Here is a 23,326-nt window from a genome sequence, read left to right as displayed (position 1 = left end):
ATGAGGATAAGCTGGACATTGAAGGGTGAGGAGGGCTGAGACGAATTTTATTGAGTGAGGGAGCAGCTCTCAGCAGAGAGGGGACATGAGGGGTGGTTCCCCTACCCAAAGGCGTGAAAGTCCCTAATGTGGCTGAGTCTGAGGACTTTTACGGACTCAGAATGGGGAGTACGTGCTGATTGGCTTGCGAGTATGCAAAAAAGGTTACAGCAAAGACACCACTCAAAGGTGGGCATGACAGTGTAGAAAACCAATTAGGAAAAGGGTAGGTATATGTAAAATAGGTGAAGGGTGGGGATCCATCAGAGGAAAGTGCACCAAACAGGAAGACAGGTTCTCAATCCAGTCTGAGGATTTAATTTGTAGCTTGGCTTTCAGGATTTAAACTGTCTTCTGCTTGGAGGTGGGGTTTCACCAGGGACCCACCCCTATCTGCCTAGGCATTTGGCTGCCTCCTACAGCTCTCAATAGCTCCCTTTAAAGCTACATCCAGAAAGTTCAGTAGAACCCCTCTCTTAAAGTATTATTGGCCAGTAGTAAGGCAGAGTGGGAAATGTCTTGATTTTTATTTATTTATTTATTTTTGAGACGGAGTCTCACTCTGTCGCCAGGCTGGAGTACAGTGGCGCAATCTCGGCTAACTGCGACCTCCACCTCCCGGGTTCAAGTGATTCTTCTGCCTCAGCCTCCCAAGTAGCTGGGACTACAGGTGCCAGCCACCACACCCGGCCAATTTTTTGTATTTTTAGTAGAGATGGGGTTTCACCATGTTGGCCAGGATGGTCTCGATCTCCTGACCTCATGATCCACCTGCCTTGGCCTCACAAAGTGCTGGGATTACAGGCGTGAGCCACCGCAACCGGCCATGTCTTGATTTTAAACATCCACGTCCCTTGCTAAAAGTAAGGGCTATTATTACTATGAAAAAAGAGAAGAATTGATATTGGGAAATCACTCACAAAAGAAGACACAGATGGAAAACTCACACTCAAATATTGTAAACACACTGGGATATCTGTATCCAAATTTGTAGTCTTGATGGAAGCTTAAGTTAAAGTGTGTTTATAAAGAACCATAAAAAAGGCTTTAGATGCAGTCAACATTCTGTGCTCTCCACAACTGAAACTTTCTTATAGGCATTAAATTTAGGTACCTTGAAATCAACCACATTAATCATTTGAAATAAAAGAAAGATTTGCTTCACACAGCCTCCTTTTTTCTTCTGCTCTTTTAAACCTTCCATGTGAGATTTCCTGTTGAAATGAGACCAAAAGGGCAACCATCCACAGCCTCCTAGGCAGAAATACTAAAAAGGAATCAGTTGTTTATTTATTTCTGTCAGGACCAAGAGCCAAGAGGACCAGCCCTGGGGCAGATGTGTGTTCAAAACAATGATTAGGTTAATATGGAGACAAATGCACGCCCAAGTATGAATTCCTTTGGGCTGTTTCCAGTATCTTCATTAACTCATATACAAAAATCACGAAAGGTTCCATGATTACCATGACAACAGTTTGCAGTGACTATGAAAGTCTGTGCTAAATGACCCAAGGGCAAACCTCTTTGAGAGATCTCAAATGGATTGAATTTCTGATATGCTAAATTCTAGCCTTATTCTCAAAATCTCCCTAGTGATGCAGCACATTGGAATCAGTAAATGCATGAGGTCTTTTCTCTAATTAGAAACTCTGGCACAATTATTAAATAGGGAAAAAAAGATACAATGAAGGTAATTGGATATTCCCAAACCACGGAGATATCTGATTCTTGATCTCCAGAGTATTTCCAAATCATAGTCTATAGCTTGAGGCCAAAGTCATTTTCTTTCTTTTTTTTTCTATTCAACACTGTCAGTCTGCTGCTGGGGGAGGTGACTGATGGCAAGGAAGGCACATTATTCATTCATTTGATAAGTATTTATTGGGTGCTGGCCAAGTACCAGGCACTGTTAGACACTCAGAAACAACAGCAATCCAGACTCAATCTATGCCCTCACAGAGCTCACAATCGAAGGTGGAAGAAAGACAAGTCAACAGGCAATGATAATGTCCACATAAGTGCTAGGACAAGAGGAGCTAAAGGTACTCAGAGAGTTAGGAAAAGAAGTTGTGTATCTGGGAGGGCTTCCTGGAGGAAATGACACACACGGATTCTGAAGGCCAAATAGGGATTGGCCAGGCAAAGACAAGGAGAAAAGTGTAATAAGCAGAAAGAACACATCATGCCCAAGGCCTGAAGGGTAGAAAAAGCTAAAAAGTAGTTCAACATACAGAAATAGAGAATAGAAGGTGAATGTGTTGAGGAAAAAGATGAAAAGCAAAGAGACACCAGATGGTGAAGAGTTTTACTGCCATGTTCAGGGGATCTGGACTTCTTCGAGAGGGCAATGGGAAGTGTCTTCATGTGGGTTATTTTGGTTGCAATTAGCAGAACTCCACGGCCAATCTGCTTAAGCAAAAAGGGGGATTTGGGCAGGACGTGGGGTAGCTCACAGAACCCAAGGCAGGAAATACAGCTGTAACTCCCTCCAGTTCCCTCCGGTTGGACTGCAGATGGAAAGTCCTCAGGAACCGGCACCCCTGCTTCTTCTCTCTGTGCATCTCTCTCTTTCTCTCTCTTGCTGTCTCTCTCTCTCTCTCCAGACCATGTCTCTCAGTCCTGATCCCAAATTCCTGGGAGAGAGAATCTAATTGCATCAGGCGAGCCTGGCAGGGGTCCACCCCTATAAAAGGAGCATGGTCCTCAGAGAATAGTAAAGTGTTAAGGAAGGTTGTGTTAGGGAAATGAAACAATCCTGCCAACATTAACAACAACTCCTTTGTAGCAATATTTGAAGTTATGAAGAGAGAAGAGAGAGAACACAACTTGTGAGTAAGCATTGCAGATTTACATGCATATACAGATCGTATGAAAGTGTGTACAAAGTCTGGACAGAATTTCATACAACTTTATATAGTAAGTTGGAAGACAGACAATTACAATTTCTCTTGCCGTTCTGGAGGTAAGGGCTTACAGATCCTTACAGAAGGCCGGAGCCCTCGCATTGTAAAATCAAAAGTCTGGCCTCTTATGTCTTACGTCTTTTAGAAAACATCCTAAGAGGACAGGGTGGTGGGGGGCAGTGGCTCTCTCCTCTTCACTAAATAAAAAAAGCTTGATCATCTAACCGTTAGCGTCGATACCTCAAAATATATCTTACAGGATGCTATTGAAGAGTTTTAAACAGAAAGTGAAATGATAAAAGCAGGGCTTTAAACAAATCACTTTAGCTTTAATGTGAGATTGGACTAGGTCAGTGGTTCTCAATGTGTGGCTCCTGGACCGGCAGCATCAGCATCATCCGGGACCTTTTGTCTCACCCAGCCCAGACATCCTGAGTCAAAAACTACAGGGGTGGGCCCAGCAATCTGTGCTTTAACCAGCTCTCCAGGTGATTCTGAGAACTTGTAAAATGTGATAACCGGTGGACTAGAGAGAGGACCAAGACAAAGGCGTCGTACAAATATGAATGTGAAATCATTTTAGGTAGGTTCCCTTTAGTGCCCTCTAACCTCTCTTTTAGAAGCTCTCAGTTTTCACCAGTGTTTTTTCAAGACTCACAATCTTCACAACCGAGAAGTCTTAAGTGAAATAACAAGGAGAAGGTAGTTTGGTAGTGTTGGTCAGTGATTAATATCCTGACCCCTCCTAGACAGGGGGCACTCTCCTAGACTCTTGAGGATCTAGTGCCTGAGGCACGGTGACACTAGTTGGCAGGGCCAGATTTGAAACTCAGGTCTGGGTTAGATTCAACCCCTGATGTTTCCCCAGTGGCCTCCTCTCAAGCTGGGTGGGACTAAAGAATGAGGTGTCTGTTGCCTGGTAGCAGATAAGGGTGTTGCATAATCAAAGGCTGACCAAGTAGAAAGTAAAGTAGAAGACGTATGGGAAAAATGGGAGAAGGAGAAGAGCATAACTGTCTTCCTTGGACTTGGCTTGAAAACGCCTGCCATTCCAGTACATCTATTCTGCCTACTCATGGGGTTCCCACTGATTTTGGTAGTTATCTCTTTCTCTCCTCTCTACTTTCCCTTCTTTGTCACTTCTTTGTCTTCTCACCCCTTTTTCCTTCTTTGCATTTCTTTGGTCTGTCCATGGGCTCCAGTGCCCCCCCATGGATGTTACTTAGCACCACTGGTGGGGGGGCCCTTTGCACCAAGGAGGTAATACTTAAGAGCATGTTGAAAATAATCTGGCAGGCTGGGCACACCTATAATCCCAGCACTTTGGGAGGCCGAGGCGGGTGGATTGCCTGAGGTCAGGAGTTCGAGACCAGCCTGGCCAACATGATGAAACCCCGTCTCTACTAAAAATATAAAAATTTGCCGGGCGTGGTGGCAGGCGCCTGTAATCCCAGCTACTTGGGAGGCTGAGGCAGAATTGCTTGAACCTGGGAGGCAGAGGTTGCAGTGAGCCAAGACTGCACCACTGCTCTCCAGCCGAGGCAACAGGGCGAGACTCTGTCTCAAAAAAAAAAAGAAAAAGAAAAAAAGAAAAAAGAAAATAATCTGGCATGGGGGTCTTACAAAGAAGAAAAACAAAGATATAAAAAATCAGTTGGATGGATTCTCACAGCTCTACTCCACAAACCCATAGGCCCATTCATTCCAAGCTAATATTTTGCTTTTGTGTGCTCAGTTGTATTGGATACAATTTTATCCCACCATATTTGGCTTATCACATTATTTTCTAAATCAAATTAAGTCTGACTCCAAACTGCCAATTGCTGGGGTAGGGGGTGGAATTCAAATTCCTTAATTACAAAGGCTTCCTCCCTCTTTGCTCCAGCAGAGTGGGCTTGTGCAGTCTAGAAGATTCGGGGTGGTCCCTTCAGCTACTCAGTGTCCAAGTCCATGTTATCTCTAGAAGGTGGGCAACCCCACTGTTTCCTGGATGATGGGATGTTGGCAGAGGTGGGGAAGCCCTGTACCTAAATCTCCACCCCAAGGTGCATCACACCAGATGCTGCCCTGAGTTGGGTGCTTCTCAAAGCAGCTGCTAGGGCAAGGGACATTTCCTTTACTGGAACCTATTTGGCCACTCCCACCTTCCCAGTCTTAGAAGATCATTGTGTCTCCATCACTCTTTGGGCTGAACAAGCCCAATCCTCTGAAACAAGGGGAATTTGGAGAGTCTACTTCTCAAAGCCTGGAGAGAGTGTTGTCTTTGCGACACACTGCCCTCTCTCCTGCAACCTTGAGAAACAGAGGTGGGAAAACATGAGCCTGTCTACCTTCTTAGAATAGTAAGAGGGAAAAAATGCAATGGGAAGAAACGTAAGTTAATGACTTAATAAATTAACGGACTGTTTAATCCAAGGTAAAGTTTACCTTACTGCAGTAATGAGAGTTTTATCACTTTATTTTTAGAGGTGACATTTTCAAGGCTCTCATTTTCCTGATAAGACTTAGAGCCATAGATCTAACCTTAGCCAGAGGCACCTTAGTGGTAGGTTTAGTCAGCATAAACCTACTCAAGCAGTTTCTAACAGATTACCAAAGTGTGGCTGCATTTTTCTTGATTGTTTAAGGCTACAAGTAAAGACTGAAGGGCTTAGGTGTGTTCATAAGACACTTCCTAAGGCAGTCATAATACCTTATACATTTTAAGGATTAATTTCATTTATGTGGAGGTTACTCATTCAAAAAAGGCCTACTCTTTAACTTGTGAGACTTTCAGTCCATACTGTAATAAATACATCATATATTTTCACATAAATTATGTCCACCAGACTCTAGAACAATTCCTGCCTGGCAAAGTGTCTGTGCTAGAGGGAGAAAAGCTTTTAAGTTGTAAAATCTCATCAATGGCTTTTCACACATAATGAAGCTGCAGAAGAGCCCCAGAAGCAATGGCCTTAGTCCAAAGTGGTGTCAGGCGAGATCACATTATGCAGATGGGAGCCATTGATGATTCCATGCAACGTGTTACTGGCTGCCCATCCTGCAAAGTCTGTGTCCTCAGTAAGCATCAATCTTGTATAAGATGAAACAAAAGTATGTAAAGGAAAGCCTTGCTGGACCCAATCCCTATCCCCAACACACACTCAGAAGTAGGTTAGATGCCTCCTGTATGCACTGCACTTTCTCCGTCAAGTACTGATGCTCCTTGACTTACAATGGGGTTGTGTTTTCATAAGTCCATAGTAAGTCACAAATGCATTTAATACCCTGAAAAACCTTTCATAAAGTTGAAAAATCTGAAGTCAAACCATTGTAAATCAGGGACTGTCTGTATTTACCACGTATTACTCTAAGAGCTTTTTTTATACAGTCTATCTTCCCAGCAAGACCAAAAGTACCATGAAGATCCAATTAGTGCTCATTAGGTAATTGTTTGATGTATGGACAAATGAACAACAACAAAAGCTACTATAAAATAAAGCAAAATGTGGTAAATTCTATAGCAGAATAACAAACAAGGAGTCTACCATAGGACTCCTATTGGTCTTATGAAAGAACATTCAAGATAAGACCTGAAAAATAAGTGAATTTTTACAGGCAGAGGTTGGGAAAGGGCTTTCTAGGTGGACTAAGCCCACATACCATGGGAAACAAGTGGAGGATGAGGTCAGGAAGCAGTGAAAGGCACGGTTGGGTTTAAGCACTGAGGAGTCACAGAAATGCAGCTGCAAGGTGGATTAGGACCCACCAGGCAACGCTAATCTGAGAAGCTTTTTTTCTTTGTCATTCACTAGAGGGCGGGGACTCCTGAGAGTTTTCTAAGCAGGAAATTTACATGATGAAGACAACAATCAGTGAGATAAACACGATATTCTCCACAGGCAGTAGAGCTACATTCTGAAATATTCCCATTTACTTTGAAGTCTGTTGAAATACACTTAATTTGGGGTGAAGCATACAACATGTAGTTCACATAGTTCTCTCCAATGAGTTAATCTTAATACCTTGTAGGGCATGGAAAGATTTTTGCAATCAACCTTGAAAGAGTAGATGATTCCTGAACCTACTGCCTTGGGCATGAAGAGGTCATTGTTCTGGGACTTACTTAATGCATTGGACACTGATGAAGAGAAATACAACTCCGTGGTTGTAAGATTTGGTATAGCATGCACACAGCTTCTTGGGTAGGTTTATATGTAGCAACTTGTAAGTAATCCCCAGTGTTTCTTGCTTCTTAGACACCTGGCGCCAACACCAGTGGGTTCTCCACACAGATTGGTATGTGGGCCCTTTCTCAGACCATGAAAAAGGAAGAGGATTAACTTTCTAGCCCTTCTTCTGATATGGGTGAGAAAGAAGGCAGAGACTGTCTGTGTTACAGATTTTCAGTTGAGTAGACTCTACCGTGGCAATTCTCAGAAATAACGGGAAAACAATACAATGGAAAATTACGCTAGAAGAGTTACTTTGCAGGTATTTGGGGTAAATGCACAGATGCATGCATGTATTCACATAAACACACACACACACACGCATACACACAACCTATTTGTAAGATATATACTGCATTCACCCACTAGTGGTTGTCAGCAATCTTCAAGTTCAGAAAAGCCTGTAAGATTAGACTAGAGAAGCTGCAGTTTAACTTCTTCCCTTCAGTCATGGAAGTGGCAACCAGGCAAAGCTTTGGGTTTATAGGCCTGAGTTCAGGTCTTAGTTCTGCCACTTGATATCTGAACAATTGTTCAATTGTTAATTGAACAAATTAACTTGCCTCTCTGAAAAATGAAGACTAATGCCTTTTAGGGTTTTGTAAGGACCAAATGAAAGAACCTATATTAGGGTCCTTTGTAAACTAAAATATGTATTTTTAGAGACACAAACTTCTGCAGCTGCCCCAAAACTGTGTTGCCACAGGCCAGTTACCCTCTGTCATCCAATCACTCCATCCATTCATTTATTCACTCAGCAGACATTCTCTTGAACAGCAGTGAACAAAACAGACAAAAGTCCCTGCCCTCATGAATTTTATATTCTAGGAGATGAATGAAGACGTTAACTGGAACTGGGACCTAAAAGATTGTAACATTCAAACAGATGAAAGGAAAAAGGGTTTCAGAGGTGAGAAATGATTCAAGCTAAGTGTGCAAGACAACATGCATTTAGAAAGTAAAGACTTTATTGGCAAGTATTGGCAAGCCCAGACGTTCCATGGAAGAAACTATGGAAAGGCCTTAAGGATTTTGGAATTTTTCCTAATGGCAGCAAAAACCTAGTGGTGGTTTTTGAGCAAAGATTCAATGTGATCAAAGACTGTTTAAGAAAAATGGATAAGAATGCTTTGCAAAAGAAGGTGCTTCAAAGGAAGAATTAAAGTGACCTAGATGTCAGGAGCAAGGAGAACAATGCATTCATCTTCAAATTAATGATATTTTTATTTCATTAAACTGAGGACTTTTTGCACAATTCTCTTAAAAACAGGATTTTACTCCAGTTGAATATCACAGTGCAACAAAATTAAGTTTAATATTAAAAGTTTTCATACATAAGTGATTTTTTATGTTATAATTCTTCTTCATTAAAAAAAATAATAATAATTCTTCCTTATTAACAGGCATGAGGCAAGCTTACGATGATTGCTTGTTGATAGGGAAACTTGTTCTCCAGAAGCAATGTGGCTTGCCTGGGATTACTGAAAAGATGAGTGGCAAAATAAGGAATCTACAGTTTGATTTGGCCTACTACATAATCGGCTTGTTGTATGTGACATCATCTAATAATCACTGTTATTAGCCTAGGCAGGAGACCCAACCAACAGCAGAAATATTTGCAGTTCTTCCTCTCAGATTCCAATTTTGTACTAAAAATTGACTCAAATAGTACCAGTTTTCTGTTCTGAGATGAGACCTTTTGCCCAGGAACCCTTGTGAGATCACTACAGCAGACACATGAACCTCAGTGACCTAAAGGTAATCCTACAATTCGATCTGGTTTGCAAGTGGTTCTCTTTTCCCTGTGGCTAGTTCCAAGGGCCTTTGGGAAGGAACCCTTGGCAGATACTGAGATGCTCTAATGTGATTTCTGATACGAAAGTGAGAGTGTCTATGAGAAGGCAAGATTATCCTAAGGAATCATATGAGACAGTGGGTGGGTGGGGTCACAAAGGGAGAAGCAAAGCAGGTGGCCAAGCAACAGGTTTCTGTGCAAAGGTACCACTCAAGAGGTCTGGGCTCCCCACGGCTCTCTGTGACTTTGGTGTGGACTTTCCCTCACGGACGCTAGCAACTGTCCAGTCAGGAAGGAATAGAAGAGGCTTTTGTCTTGCTTTCTTCAAATGTTCCAGAATAAGTTCTTTTTAGAACTTACAAATAATTTTTCACCTGAGGTTAGCTGTGGGGACACAGCATTCCCCTCTGACCTGGCATTTGCCAAATGTCTTCCTGCTCCCTTTAGACCTAAAACTGATACTTCTTGAGCTGCCTTAATTTTAGCTTATCTTCTTAAGGAAATCTGATTTTCTGCACTTTTAGGATCAAACTCAGAGAAGGGGGAAGGGAGATATGAATAAACCTTAACAACCAAAGAAAGAGGAAGAAAGGAAAACCTAAGCTGCAAGCACTGAATAGTTCAAAGACCTTCAGAGGAAAGGCCAACATTCGTTTCATCTGGGCCTTAAGTGGAGCGGTGGAAGATTCTTTGACTGTTACAAGAAAACAGACTACCTCACAAATAACTGGGAAAATATTGTAGAGAAACAAACCATAGTTTCCATATACTTAAAGAAGAGCTGCCAGAAAGATGCAAATGCCTGCTTTTTCCTGGCTGAACATAGACATTACACTTTTTAATAATTTTGGCAATCACTGTGCAAAATTTAACTAGTTCACTCTCTCCAGCTTAATTTTCTGTACAAATTTAACAAATTTTTTACCTTTAGCCACACTTTGCCGTGGCTCCCTGTTTTTTCAAAGTGCATGAACACATGTGCCTGATTTCATTTTTTTCCCCCGTGCGACAAATTAATGAGTGAATCCACAAATTTTGCTAATCTGGTTAGGTGCACATAAAGCAGATCTTATTTAAGGTACTTCCCTGACATTTGTAAGGGGAAAAAAAAAAGACAAAATAAACAAGCAAACAAAAAACAAATGCCCCCTTAAAGAAAGGAGGGAAAATTGATTAGCAGGAAGTAAAATGTGACATTTTCCCTTATCTTTTAAACCAATTATTTCATGGAAAATCCTACTGCATGTAATATGTGCACCCAGAAGTCTTTCAACAGGTTTGATCATTGTCTAATACTCATGAAATAAGCTTCCAGATAGAGACTCGTTTACGCAACCCCAAAATATTTAGGTGGTCTGACAGGACATTCAAAATCTCACAGTGCCAGGGTCACATCAAAATTTAATCTTAATGCACACAGCTTGTCACTTCCTATTTCAAAAAATTAAGAACAAAGAAGAAATCTTTCATTTTCTTTACCTCTAAGCGGGGGATGCATTTGGGAGTGAGGAAGTGATCTGGGGAAAAGAGGAGAGTTGAACACACAGTTACATCCAGGAATCAAACAATTCACTAATTTGAAGAGAGACCACACTGGCGTCTTCATCCCAAAATGTGCCTTTAAAAAATACTCTGAGACTCATAATAGTAAATGCAGCCTTGAGTATCAGAGTTTAAAAGAATGAAAGGTAAAAAGAAAATAGCCAGTGAGGAGGCAACCTTTGATGCGGAGAATGAAACCACAAAACTGTTTGAAGCACAGCGTTCTACTTCTTAATGTAAACCACTAATTGCTTAAGCCTGTGATCAAACTCAACCCCTCGGTTCCCAGGAGAAGTTCCCTGTTGGCCCAGCCCTGAGTAGCAAAGATTGTCTGGGATGGGTGTTTAAGAAAAGAGCAGAAAACTTCAGTTCTCTCTCCAGCCTGAATGAAATGCAATTCTCCTCATTCAGGTACACAAGGGTTAAAAAAGAATATGCTTTTTGGATACAGCTGGAAGCCATTAGCAACTCTGAGACCATCTCAGGAACCCAGTTAGAGGGTGGGTGGCCTGGCAGAGCTCCTGGATCCAAGAGTCTGTGAATTACAGACTCTTAGCATTGGGAGAGGTTTTATTCTACTTCTCACCCAATGTAGAAATCCTCTCTGTAACTGTTCAGTCTCCACTTGCATACTTCCACCAACACCCCACTCACTGCTTCCTGGGGCAGCTCAGTCCTTCACGGACAATTTCAGTTCCTAGAAAGTTCTTCTTGGCAAAATTTGCCTCTATAGAAAGTCTGTTCTTTAAGTTCTAGCTCACCCTCTGGCATCACAGCACACAACAATCCTACTTGTGAAGATAACTATCATTGCCTCCAATTCTTGCTTCCTCATGCCCAAATGACCCATTTCTACAAACCATCCCTTTCATTTGGTAATTTCCAGACCATTCCCAAGCCTGCTGCCTCTTTGGACTGTGCTCATGTTTTAAAGTTCCCTCTGAAGAATGGGGGCCAGAACTGAATATATTCCCAGATCAAAAGGCACCAGTAAAGTGTCCTCTAGGGGACCTTGGACCTTTTCCTTCTGGAGTTATTGAGGAAAAATCTTTGCAGGAAAATTGCAGTCCTACCCCTTCTTGGATACAGTCAATAGAGCATCTACTCCACCTCATCCTCAGGCAACCTTTCAGCTTCAGCAAACTTGCCTACTGGATGATGTGAGGCTGGCAGTAGCAATAGCAAAGCCAAAACAGAGGGAGGAAAGAATGAATGAGCTTCCCCTGGATGCTCAGCCAGAGAGTTCCCAGCTTTCTATCAAGCATTCAGGCAGATAAGAAAAGATCTCTCCCATTATGACTTCAGATCTAAGCCTAGAGGATCCTCTAGGACCAAGACAAAATATCATGTTTTTGACCTGTCTTCCCTGTCCAGAAGTCTTTCATTGCCTCCCACATCCTACATAGAACACAAGCATGTAAGCCTTCTTAATTTGGTCCATCCCTACCAATCTACCATCCTCCCACCAGGCCCCATAATGGAGTCCCCACCCAGCAAGCCAATCTTGTCCAGGTCATTCCTAACTCCAATGCTCCCACCGTATGCCCTTCCTGGAATACTTTTCCTTCCTTTTGTAAGGCTGGGTTAGCTATAGAGCATCTGAAAGACCAGTACTCTCCTGCCATTGACTCAAGATAACATTTCTGCCACTGGAGATGCGTGGTCTTTTCTCAGAGATCTCTGCTTTGTTAATTGATTATTTCAATAAGCACAGGAATCAGCCTTTTGCTTTTGTTCTCAAGAGGTTAAAGGCAATGAACGGTCATTGTGGTTCTTTTGGTCTGGGAAATGTCTTAATTACATCTTTGCTTTCATTATAGGGAGGGGATGTAGAGTCAGCCCAGGCTCTGGCTTTTAGAGATTAAGTCAATAGTTAAGACCTAACAGAGTCACCCCACAGATAAACTAATAGCACAAGGTGTAATTTTGACCTCATTTTGTATTCCCAGCTGTGCCTCAGATCAACTGCGATGTCAAAGCCGGAAAGATCATCAATCCTGAGTTCATTGTGAAATGTCCAGCAGGATGCCAAGACCCCAAATACCACGTTTATGGCACTGACGTATATGCATCCTACTCCAGTGTGTGTGGCGCTGCCGTACACAGGTGAGTGGTCCTGAGCTACTTAATAACTAACTAGAAATCAGGGGGGGAGCCCCCATGCAAGGTTGCCATATTTAGCAAGCAAAAATATACAAATATTTTTTAGCTCAAAATCTTTTTTAATCTTCACTTAAAAAGTGCTTTTACTGGATATAGAAATCTAGCCAACAGTTGTTTTTTTCTTCTTTCATTCAGCACTTTATTATGCTTCATTGTCTCCTTGCATAGTTTCAGATGACAAGTCTGTATTCATTTTTTATCGTTGTTCCTCTATACATAATGTGTCATTTTCCTTTGGTTACTTTTAAGATTTTCTCTTGATCATTTGTTCTCAAAGATGTGGTTATAATGTGCTCTTGTGGAGTTTTCTTTGTTATCCCAATTGAGAGTCATAGAGCTTAAATAGTTCATCAAATTTGGGGATTTTAAGCAATTGTCTCCAAATATTCTTGTTTGCCCTGGCCCCAGCCTCTCCTTCTGAAACTTCATGTTAACACTACTTCAAATTATCCCACAGGTCACTGAGACATTGCTCTTTTTTTATTTTTTTTTCAACTCTTATTTTAAATTCCAGGAGTACACGTGCAGGTTTGTTACAAAGGCATATTACATGATGCTGGGGTTTGGAGTACAAATGAACCCATCACCCAGGAAGTGAGCATAGTATTAAATAGGTAGCTTTTCAGGCTTCACCGCCCTCCTTCCCCCTTCTTGTATTCCCCAGTATCTGTTGTTCCCATCTTTGCATCCATGAGTACTCCATACTTAGCTCCCACTTATAAGTGAGAACATGCAATATTTGGTGTTCTGTCTCTGCATTAGTTCACTTAGGATAATGGCCTCCAGCTGCATGCATGTTGCTGCAAAGGACAAAATTTGTTCTTTTTTATGGCTGCATAGTATTCCATGGTGTATATGTACCACATTTTCTTTATCCAATCCATCACTGATAGACACCTTAGTTGGTTCCATTGTCTTTGCTATTGTGAATAGTGCTGCAACGAACACACTGGTGCATGTATCTTTTTGGTGGAAGGATTTATTTTCCTTTTGGTATATACCCTGCAATGGGTATATATAGTCAGCAATGGGATTGCTAGTCAAATGGTTGTACATTAGTTCTTTGAGAAATCTCCAAACTGCTCTCCACATTGGCTGAACTAATTTACATTCCCACCAACAATGTATAAGCATTCCCTTTTCTCTGCAGCCCACCAACATCTATTATTTTTTGGCTTTTTAACAAAAGCCATTCTGACTGGTGTAAGATGGTATCTCATTGTGGTTTTGATTTGCATTTCTCTGATGATTAGTGATGATGAGTATTTTTTCATATGTTTGTTGGCTGCTTGTATGTTTTCTTTTGAGAAATGTCTGTTCGTGTCCTTTGCCCACTTTTTAATGCGGCTGTTTTTTGATTGTTTGATTAAGTCCCTTATAGATTCTGGATATTAGACCTTTGTTGGATGCATAGTTTGCAAATATTTTCTCTCTTTCTATAGGTTTTCTATTTACTCCACTGATAGGTTCCTTTGCTGTGCAGAGCTCTTTAGTTTAATTAGATCCTGCTCATCAATTTTTGTTTTTGTTGCAATTGCTTTTGAGGACTTAGACATAAATTCTTTGCCAAGACCAATGTCGAGAAGGGTATTTCCTAGGTTTTCTTCTAGGATTTTTATAGTTTGAAGTCTTACATGTAAGTCTTTAATCCATCTTGAGTTAATTTTTGTATATGTTGATAGGGAGGGATCCAGTTTCATTCTTTTGCATATGGATAGCCAGTTATCCCCAGCACTATTTATTGAATAGGGAATCCTTTCCCTATTGCTTATTTGTGTCAACTTTGTGGACAATCAGATAGTTGCAGGTGTATGGCTTTATTCCTGAGTTTTCTATTCTTTTCCATCGTCTACATGTCTGGTTTTTGTACTGACACCATGTTGTTTTGGTTGCTGTAGCCTTGTAGTATTAAGTCTGATAATGTGATACCTCCAGCTTTTTTCTTTTTGCTTAGAATTATTTTGGCTCTTCAGGCTCTTTTATTGTTCCATATGGATTTTAGAATAGTTTTTTCTAATTCTGTGAAAAAATTCATTGGCAGTTTGATAAAAATAATGTTGGATCTGTACATTGCTTTGGGCAGTATGGTCATTTTAACAATATTGATTCATCCGCTCCATGAGCATGGAATATTTTTCCATTTGTTCATGTCATCTCTGACTTCTTCCGGGAGTGTTTTACAATTCTCCTTGTGGAGATCTTTCACCTCCTCAGTTAGATGTATTCCTAAGCATTTTCTTCTTCTTGTGGCTACTGTAAATGGGATTGTGTTCTGATTTGGCTCTCAGCTTGAACATTATATACAGAAATGCTACTGATTTTTATATATCGGTTTTGTATTCGGAAACTTTACTGAAATCATTTATCAGCTCAAGGAGCCTTTTGGTGGAGTCTTTAGGGTTTTCTAGGTATAGAGTCATATCGTCAGTGAAGAGAGAGAGTTTAACTTCTTCTTTTCCTATTTAAATTCCTTTTGTGTATTTCTCTTGCCTGGTTGCTTTGGCTAGGACTTCTAGTACTATGTGAAATAGGAGTGGTGAGAGTGAACATCCTTGTCTTGTTCCAGTTCTCAAAGGGAATGCTTCCAGCTTTTGCCCATTCAGTATGATGTTGGCTGTGGATTTGTCATAGATAGCTCTTATTATTTTGAGGTTATGCTCCTATAATATCTAGTCAGTTGAGAGTTTTTATCATGAAAGGATATTGGATCTTATCAAAAGCTTTTTCTGTGTCTATTGAGATGATCATATGGTTTTTAATTCTGTTTATATGGTAAATCATTTTTATTGATTTGCATAGGTTGAACCAACCTTGCATCCCAGGAATAAAGCCTACTTTATTCCTGGGATATAAAGTGGTCTATCAATCTTGTTTATCCTTTCAAAAAACAAACTTTTGGTTTCATTGATGTTTTATATGGATTTTCACAATTCAATTTCATTCAGTTCTGCTCTAATTTTAGTTATTTCTTTTCTCCCACTGGCTTTTATGTTAGTGTGTTCTTATTTTTATATTTCCTCTAAGGTGTGATATTAGATTGTTAATATGAGATATTTAGAACTTCTTGATATAGGCATTTTGTACTATGAAATTTCCACTGAAAACGCTTTCACTGCAACCCAGAGATTTTGGTATGTTGTGTCTCTATTTTCATTAATTTCAATAGTTTTTTATTTCTGCTTTAATTTCATTGTTTACCCAAAAGTCATTCAGGAGTAGGTTGTTTAATTTCCATATAATTGTGTGGCTTTGAGAGATCTTCTTGGTATTGATTTTTATTTTTATTGCACTGTGTTCCAAGAGTATGATTGGTGTGATTTCAAATTTTTTTAATTTATTGAGACTTGCTTTATAGCTAAACATGTGGTCAATCATAGAGTATGTTCTACGTGCAGATGAGAAGAATGTATATCTGTGGTTGTTTGGTGGAGTATTCTGTAGATGTCTATTAGAGCCAACTGATCAAATGTTGAGTTTAAGTCCAGAATTTCTTTGTCAGTTTTCTGTCTCAAGGATCCAACACTGTCAGTGGAGTGTTGAAGTCCCCTACTATTATCGTGTGGCTGTCTAAGCCTTTCCATGGGACTGGAAGTACTTGTTTTATGAATCTGGGTCCTCCAATATTGGGTCTGTATATATTTAGGATAGTTTTCTTGTTGAATTAAACTCTTTATCATTATGTAATACCCTTCTTTGTCTGTTTACTGTTGTTGGTTTAAAATCTGATATAAGAATAGTGACCTCTGTAGATCTTTCTTCATCCCTTTACTTTGAGCCTATGGGTGTTATTACGTGTGAGATGGTCTCTTGAAGACAGTAGATGGCTGGGTCTTGTTTCTTAATCCAACTTGCCACACTGTGCCTTTTAATTGGAGCATTTAGACCATTTACATTCAAGGTTAATATTGATATATGAGGTTTCGACCTGATCATAATGTTGTCAGCTGGTTGTTTTGTAGACTTGGTTGTGTAGTTGCTTTATAGGGTCTCTGGGCTATGAACTTAAGTGTGTTTTTGTGGTAGCAGGTATCGTTCTTTCATTTCCATGTTTAGAACTCCCTTAAGGCCCTCTTGTAAGGCTCATCTAGTGGCAATGAATTCCCTTAGCATTTGCTTATCTGAAAATTGTTTTATTTCTCCTTTGCTTATGAAGCTTAGTTTGGCAGAATATGAAATTTTTGTTGGGATTTCTTTTCTTTAAGGATGCTGAGAATAGGCTCCCAATCTCTTCTGGCTTGTAAACTTTCTGCTGAGAAGTCCACTGTTGGCCTGATGGGGTTCCCTTTGTAGGTGGTCTGACCCTTTGATTACCTTTAAGACTTTTTTCTTTCACTTTGACCTTGGAGAATCAGATGACTATCTACCTTCAGAATGGTCATCTTGCATAGCGTCTCACTCACAGAGATTTGCTGAATTTCTTGAATTTGTATGTTGACCTCTCCGGTGAGACTGGGGGAATTTTCATGAACTATATATCCTCAAATGTCTTTTCTAAGTTGCTTACTCTCCTTCTCTCTCAGGAAGGCCAGTGAGTCACAGCCTCCTTTGGTTGGTCACTTTACGTAAGTCTGTATTTCTCAGAGGTTTTCTTCATTTCTTAAATTGTTTTTTCTTTATTTTTATCTGACTGCATTGATTCAAAGAACTGGTCTTCAAGCTTGGAGATTCTTTCCTCAGCTTGATCTACTCTGTTGTTAATGCTTCCAAATGTATTATGAAATTCCTGTAGTAAATTTTTCAATCCCAGAAGTTCAGTTTGGTTCTTTCTTAAAATGGCTATGTAGTCTTTCAAGTCTTGGATCATTTCATTGGCTTCCTTGGATTGGGTTTCAACTATCTTCTGAATCTCGTTGAGCTTCTTTGCCTCACAGTTTCTTCACTAACATCTTCGTCAGGTCCTGTTCAGGACTGAGCTGGTCCTGGCACTCAGCAACTTCGTGCAAGGTTGCTAGCTTCCTCCTTTTTTCACCTCTGTGTCTGCATTGCCTCTCTATTGAGTTTCAGTGTTTTCTCTCAAAACATCTGTTCAAAGTGTGCTGGTTTACTTGATATTTGGTTTTTCTGTGAGAGAAGCACTTCCCAGCTGTGTAGTCAATCATCTTGACGCCCTCCCTGAAAAACGTACAAACTTAACTGAGCATCCTGTGTTTTCTCCGTCGACCTTACTGTGGAGGGATGACTTGGAAGTCATGCATGGTCCTGCATCTTTCATCATAGCACTCCATAAAAAAGGACAACTGACTTCTCTTTAAACTTTGATGGGGAGAGGAAGAGAATTTTACTCTTTCATGTTCATGACAAGGAATCCAAAGTTCTTGATGATATAAACTCATTTTTTTCTACCTGTATGTGCTGAGCAAGGAAATTATGGAGATGTTACCAAGGAAGGCCCAAAAGTTTGGAGGAAGAAATATCACAGCTATGGTGATGGGTTGGAGAAAAATGGGGATGGGGAAAGTGGAGAAGGGTGACAGGTAATACCACTTGGTCAGCTGTTGGTCTGGGATGCAGGAAGGAAGACAGGAGGCATGGCATGCTTTGGATTAAGTCACTACCTAAATGAAGATACCGTAACAGAATCCTCATACCACTCTTGCTTAAGTTTACAGTCAAAACATAGATAAATGCATGCTTACTTAATATCTTTGGAATTAAGACTAGCCTGTATGTGCCAAGCACTTTACCTTCTTTATCTTATTTAATCCTGACAATAATTCCTCTGTGCAGTTTCTACTACTCTTATGCACATCTTAAAGATGAAGGTAGGTTGAATCACTTTTCTAAAGCCATACTATTAAAAAGTATCATAGTGGGAACTCAAACCCAAGTCCAGCTGACTGCAGCACCTGTACTCCTAACTGCTGCCCAGGACAGCTTTGAGATGTGACTCGGGAGTCGATACTTGGCTACTGGATGCTGGATAAAGTTTCTGAATTATTCAGATTTCTGGTGTCTTTTTCCTTTTCCTTTTTTGCACATAAGTGGGTTGATTGTTCAGTTGTACCTCTGCAAGGGAGAGAAAATATATAAAATTCATTCTATTTCAAGGTGTCTAGTTAGTAGACTCTCTGAAATTTGAGAGAGCAGTAAGACAAAAACTATGCATAAAATAAAGTTTAAGAATTACTAGTAGATTTCATTGGCTATAGTAATCTTTTCCCCATTACTGCAGAGGGACGAGGAGTGAACTGGTTTTTCAAAGGGAATGGGATTACAAAAGCTCTATTAAGGATAAGTAGTAAAACATTAAAGAAAAACAACACGAAAAGCTGTTCCATAACTCCAGACTATGGAATAAAAATCACTGAATGCTATTTCATAACTTCAGACTATGAAATAAAAATATTTTGCTTTCACCCTGAAATCAATTTCATACTAAAAGGGAAAAGTTATACAGATCTACACACACGTGTTTGCACACCCATGCATGCCTCCCACACATACTTCCAGCCCACAGCACCATCAGCCCTCTCCAGTCTGTGTCTTTGTACACACTCCAGTGTCTGTGTAGAAAGTGACATCTGCTGCAAAGGGTGAGCCTGTCTTAAGGTTGCTTGTATTTTTTTCAATTTTGATCCTAGATGATTCGTTCTTGCTTCCTCTGGCACTTGCTGGGTCTCTCTTGCACTTTCACACTTCCGAGGCAGTATACAGCCACAAGAGTAAATTTGACCTCGCCAAAGATGACATTAAAATAACATGTAATCACTAGGTGCAGTGGCTCACGCCTGTAATCCCAGCACTTTGGGAGGCCAAGATGGGCGGATCACGAGGTCAGGAATTCGAGACCAGCCTGGCCAACATGGTGAAACTCCGTCTCTACTAAAAATACAAAAATTAGCTGGGCATGGCGGTGCACACATGTAATCCCAGCTACTCGGGAGGCTGAGGCAGGAGAATCGCTTGAACCTGGGAGGCGGAGGTTGCGGTGAGCCAAGATCATACTATTGCACTCCAGCCTGGGTGACAGAACAAGACTCTGTCTCAAAAAAAAAAAAAGAAGAAAAAAAAATAACATGTAATCTTTTGCACTGTGATTCTCTCCTTCTAGCAGCATCTCATCACCCTCATGAGGTTATTGTTAGCATCCTCATTTGTTATATAAGAAACCGAGGTATCAAAAAGCTAATTAAATTCCTAGTTAGGGCTAGGCGTGGTGGCTCATGCCCGTAATCCCAACACTTTGGGAGGCCAAGGCGGGAAGATCACCTGAGGTCAGGAGTTCAAGACCAGCCAGGCCAACATGGCAAAACCCCATCTCTACTAAATACAAAAAAATTTAGCTGGGTGTGGTGGCTCACGCTTGTAATCCCAACACTTTGGGAGGCCAAGGCTGGCAGATCACCTGAGGTCAGGAGTTCAAGACCAGCCTGGCCAACGTGGTGAAACCCCATCTCTACTAAAAATATGAAAATCAGCTGGGTGTGGTGGTGGGTGCCTATAATCCCAGCTACTCAGGAGGCTGAGGCACAAGAATCGCTTAAACCTGGAAGGCGGAGGTTGCAGTGAGCTGAGATCTCGCCACTGCACTCCAGCCTGGGTAACAGAGTGAGACCCTATCTCAAAATAAATAAATAAATTCCTAGTTAGATCCACATTGAGGATTAAAACTCATGCCCCCTTACTTCCAGCCCGGAGCCCAGGTGATATATTGACATAAGAACTGGGGAGTCCCAGCACTACTTAGCGTACAAAGTGAGGACTCAAGCAAGGTGTAGACTTTACAGTAGTGAAAGTTGGGAAATGCTTTATGGTAGAAGGAGGCGCCCTGTGGAGAAAATAAGAAGGGCATTGACAGGACCAAGGCTCTATAATTCCAGCTTTTGGGTTAGAGTGTAGGAACTTGGTGGGAAAAATATAAATGAGGGGAGAAGGGCAGAAGAGAAGAGCTTGATTCGCTTGTTTTGCAAAAAACAAGATTTGCTGCTTGAGCAATTGAGTGCCACTGTGACTTCCCAGACTAGTGACTGATATAGTGGAAAATCTATTTGGAAAGAGGTACCACTATTCAAAGGGAAGATAAATAAAAGTCTTAAGGGGAAACAGATAGGAATTTTGGAAGCTATCTGTTTTTTTTTTTTTTTCACAAACAGTGCAAATCTGTTTTCGAAGGCAGGATTTAAGATGTAGAGAACATGAGCAGAAAGTATATTGGGGATCTATAACCATTGTCCTGCCAGAGTCCCAACAGTCAGAAGTGGGAGACTGGAGACAGTATACTTTGGTTTAGAAACTCAGATTAATTTGCACTAAAGGGTTTAATGTTCATATTCTATATCATGATCAGAGGTCTTAGTACAAGAAATTCCCTTAATTTCTTCAAACCAAAGGGATAATGAACATATTTGAGGCACCATATTTTGGCTCAGGCTTATCCTAAACTAACTCCTATGTTTAAAGCATGGCCAAGTGCAGGGGAGAGGAGAGATTTCTCTGAGAAGGTGCAATGAAAAGACCAGCTCCATGCAGGACACTCTTCACGCTGATCTCTGACCAGTGCCCACCCTCAGAACAGCAGCCATTCGACACCTGGCCCTAGTGGTGGACTATCCCTTCTCTCTGAGCCAAGGGACTGACCCTCAGTTATCCCAGTCCCCTGGCACTGCAATCAGGGAGGAGGCGAACATCAAGGCCATGCTCAGCACCATGCAGGGCACCTGAGGAATGCAAGGAAGTGGAACTGGGTTTGCTTTTCCAGAGAATATCTATGAAGTGCCTACATCTGAGTGATACAAATGATGAGGTGGTATTTACATAAATTTTCCAAATTACCATGGCTCTGAGCCCCCATCTGCCTCGTAAGTGGAACCACAGCTTTTTTCAGACTCTCTCCCTCCTCCTCCAGTGTCTCCTACATTGGTCAAGCCTCCTGTGCATCCTGCTTCTTTGCCAGCTCACCCAATCCTGAAAGCATAACAATTGGCTCTCACAGAGTGTGAATTAGTTCAACCATTGTGGAAAACAGTGTGGCAATCCTTCAAAGACATAGAAGCAGAAATACCATTTGACCCAGCAATCCCATTACGGGGTACATACCCAAAGGAATACAAATCATTCTATTACAAAGATACATGCATACATATGTTCATTGCAGCACTATTCACAATAGCAAAAACATGGAATCAACCTAAATGCCCATCGATGATAGACTGGATAAAGAAAATATGGTACATATACACCATGGAATACTATGCAGCCATAAAAGGAATGAGATCATGTCCTTGGCAGGGACATGGATTAAATTGGAAACCATTATCCTCAGCAAACTAACATAAGAACAGAAAACCAAACACCGCATGTTCTCACTTATACGTGGGAGCTGCTGATGAGAACACACGGACACATGAGTTGGGGAGCAACACACACTGGGGCCTGTCAGAGTTGGGGGTGGGGGAGGGAGAGCATCAGGAAGAATAACTAATGGATGCTGGGCCGAATACCCAGGTGATGGGATGATCTGTGCAGCAAAAACACCATGGCACGTGTTTACTTATGTAACAAACCTGCACATCTGGCACATGTACCCCTGAACTTAAAATAAAAGTTGAAGAAAAAAAATTGGCTCTCAAAAGCAGGTGTCCGCGGCACCTTCTCATGTGGAAACATAACATGCTATCCTTTCCATAAGAAATATTTCCATTTTGTTGAGAGACAAAATAAACTCCAGAAATTTTTAGGAAGTAGTACAAGACGGAACAAAATCAGAGTTTAAGTTGTGAGAACAAGATTCTAAGGAGGGAAGGAGGTAGCAAAGTCATGTCAGAGTCTCTGTGGGGAAGGAGAAATTGGGAACTCACTGCCCTTTGACAGCAGCACAGGCCTGGTCAGGCAGAGGGAATCAGGTCTTCTGGGGTGAAACAGCAGCATCGTCAGAGCCGTGGGAGTGGGAATGGCTGAAACCAGCCTGCCTGCCATCGGGAGATGTGAGGGAACTCAATCACAGGGAGCCCGGAGAGAAGAGAGCGAGTGAGGAGGAGTTGGCTTAGGGAGGTGCCTGTGCTTTTGAACTCTTGAGAGGTAGATGGGAGCAAGAGGGACAAACTGAGGACTTAAGGTGAGTTCAACCTGGGTTTAAATCCCTCTTGCAATTTACTAGTTAGAAAATCCCAGGTGAGTCATGCAACCTCACACAGCCTGTTTCTATGGAATGAATGGCAATAATAGCATTCCTTCCACTCCACAACTCAGGTTTGCTGGGAGAACCCAGTGGGACACCACACGTTGAGAACAGTTTTAAAGCAATTAAGTGCTTTACATGTTGAGTAGTATTAGCACTTTCTTTCCTTCTATGCCACTGGGAGGTTGAGGGTTGCACGTTGTTGACTCATCAGGAAGGTGGGAGGGCAGGAAATGGCAACTTTCACTCCTGGAGGGAAGGAAGGGTGTTGATGGGGAGAAATCTACATCTCCCGGTGCCATAAATTAAGGATACCCAAAGGAGCCATGCATGTTCGACTCTGGGGCAAGAAATGACAACGTAAAAGTGCAATCTAGCAACCAGATGGAGACCCTGCCTAACATCAAAGGAAAGACATTCATATGTCAGTCACCGTCCCATCAGGATCTAAAACCTGGCAAAATCCCAGAAATTTAAAGAAACAATTTTCCATCTTTGGGGGATGCTTTTTTAATGAGTTTAACTTAGCTGCACACCTTTCCTCCCTGACCCAAAA

At 41.2% G+C, this 23,326-nt stretch overlaps 1 protein-coding gene across 3 annotated transcripts in view; it reads left to right on the top strand.

Moving 5' to 3' along the window:
• Nucleotides 1–23,326, top strand: part of VIT (vitrin) — a 114,312-nt gene that overhangs the window by 30,647 nt on the left and 60,339 nt on the right. For all 3 annotated transcript variants that reach the window (XR_010149152.1, XM_016948350.3, XM_016948349.3), the window contains exon 4: nt 12,440–12,596. Coding sequence is in view for 2 of the 3 variants with exons in the window: in XM_016948350.3 (XP_016803839.1) it covers nt 12,440–12,596 (157 nt within the window). In the remaining variant the exon portion in view is untranslated. The remainder of the gene's footprint in view (nt 1–12,439; nt 12,597–23,326) is intronic.

The sequence above is a fragment of the Pan troglodytes genome, chromosome 12 (assembly GCF_028858775.2).
Source record: "Pan troglodytes isolate AG18354 chromosome 12, NHGRI_mPanTro3-v2.0_pri, whole genome shotgun sequence".
In the NCBI taxonomy this organism is placed as follows: Eukaryota; Metazoa; Chordata; class Mammalia; order Primates; family Hominidae; genus Pan; species Pan troglodytes.
Note: the sequence above shows the minus strand (reverse complement) of the source record. Positions and strands in the feature narration are given on the sequence as shown.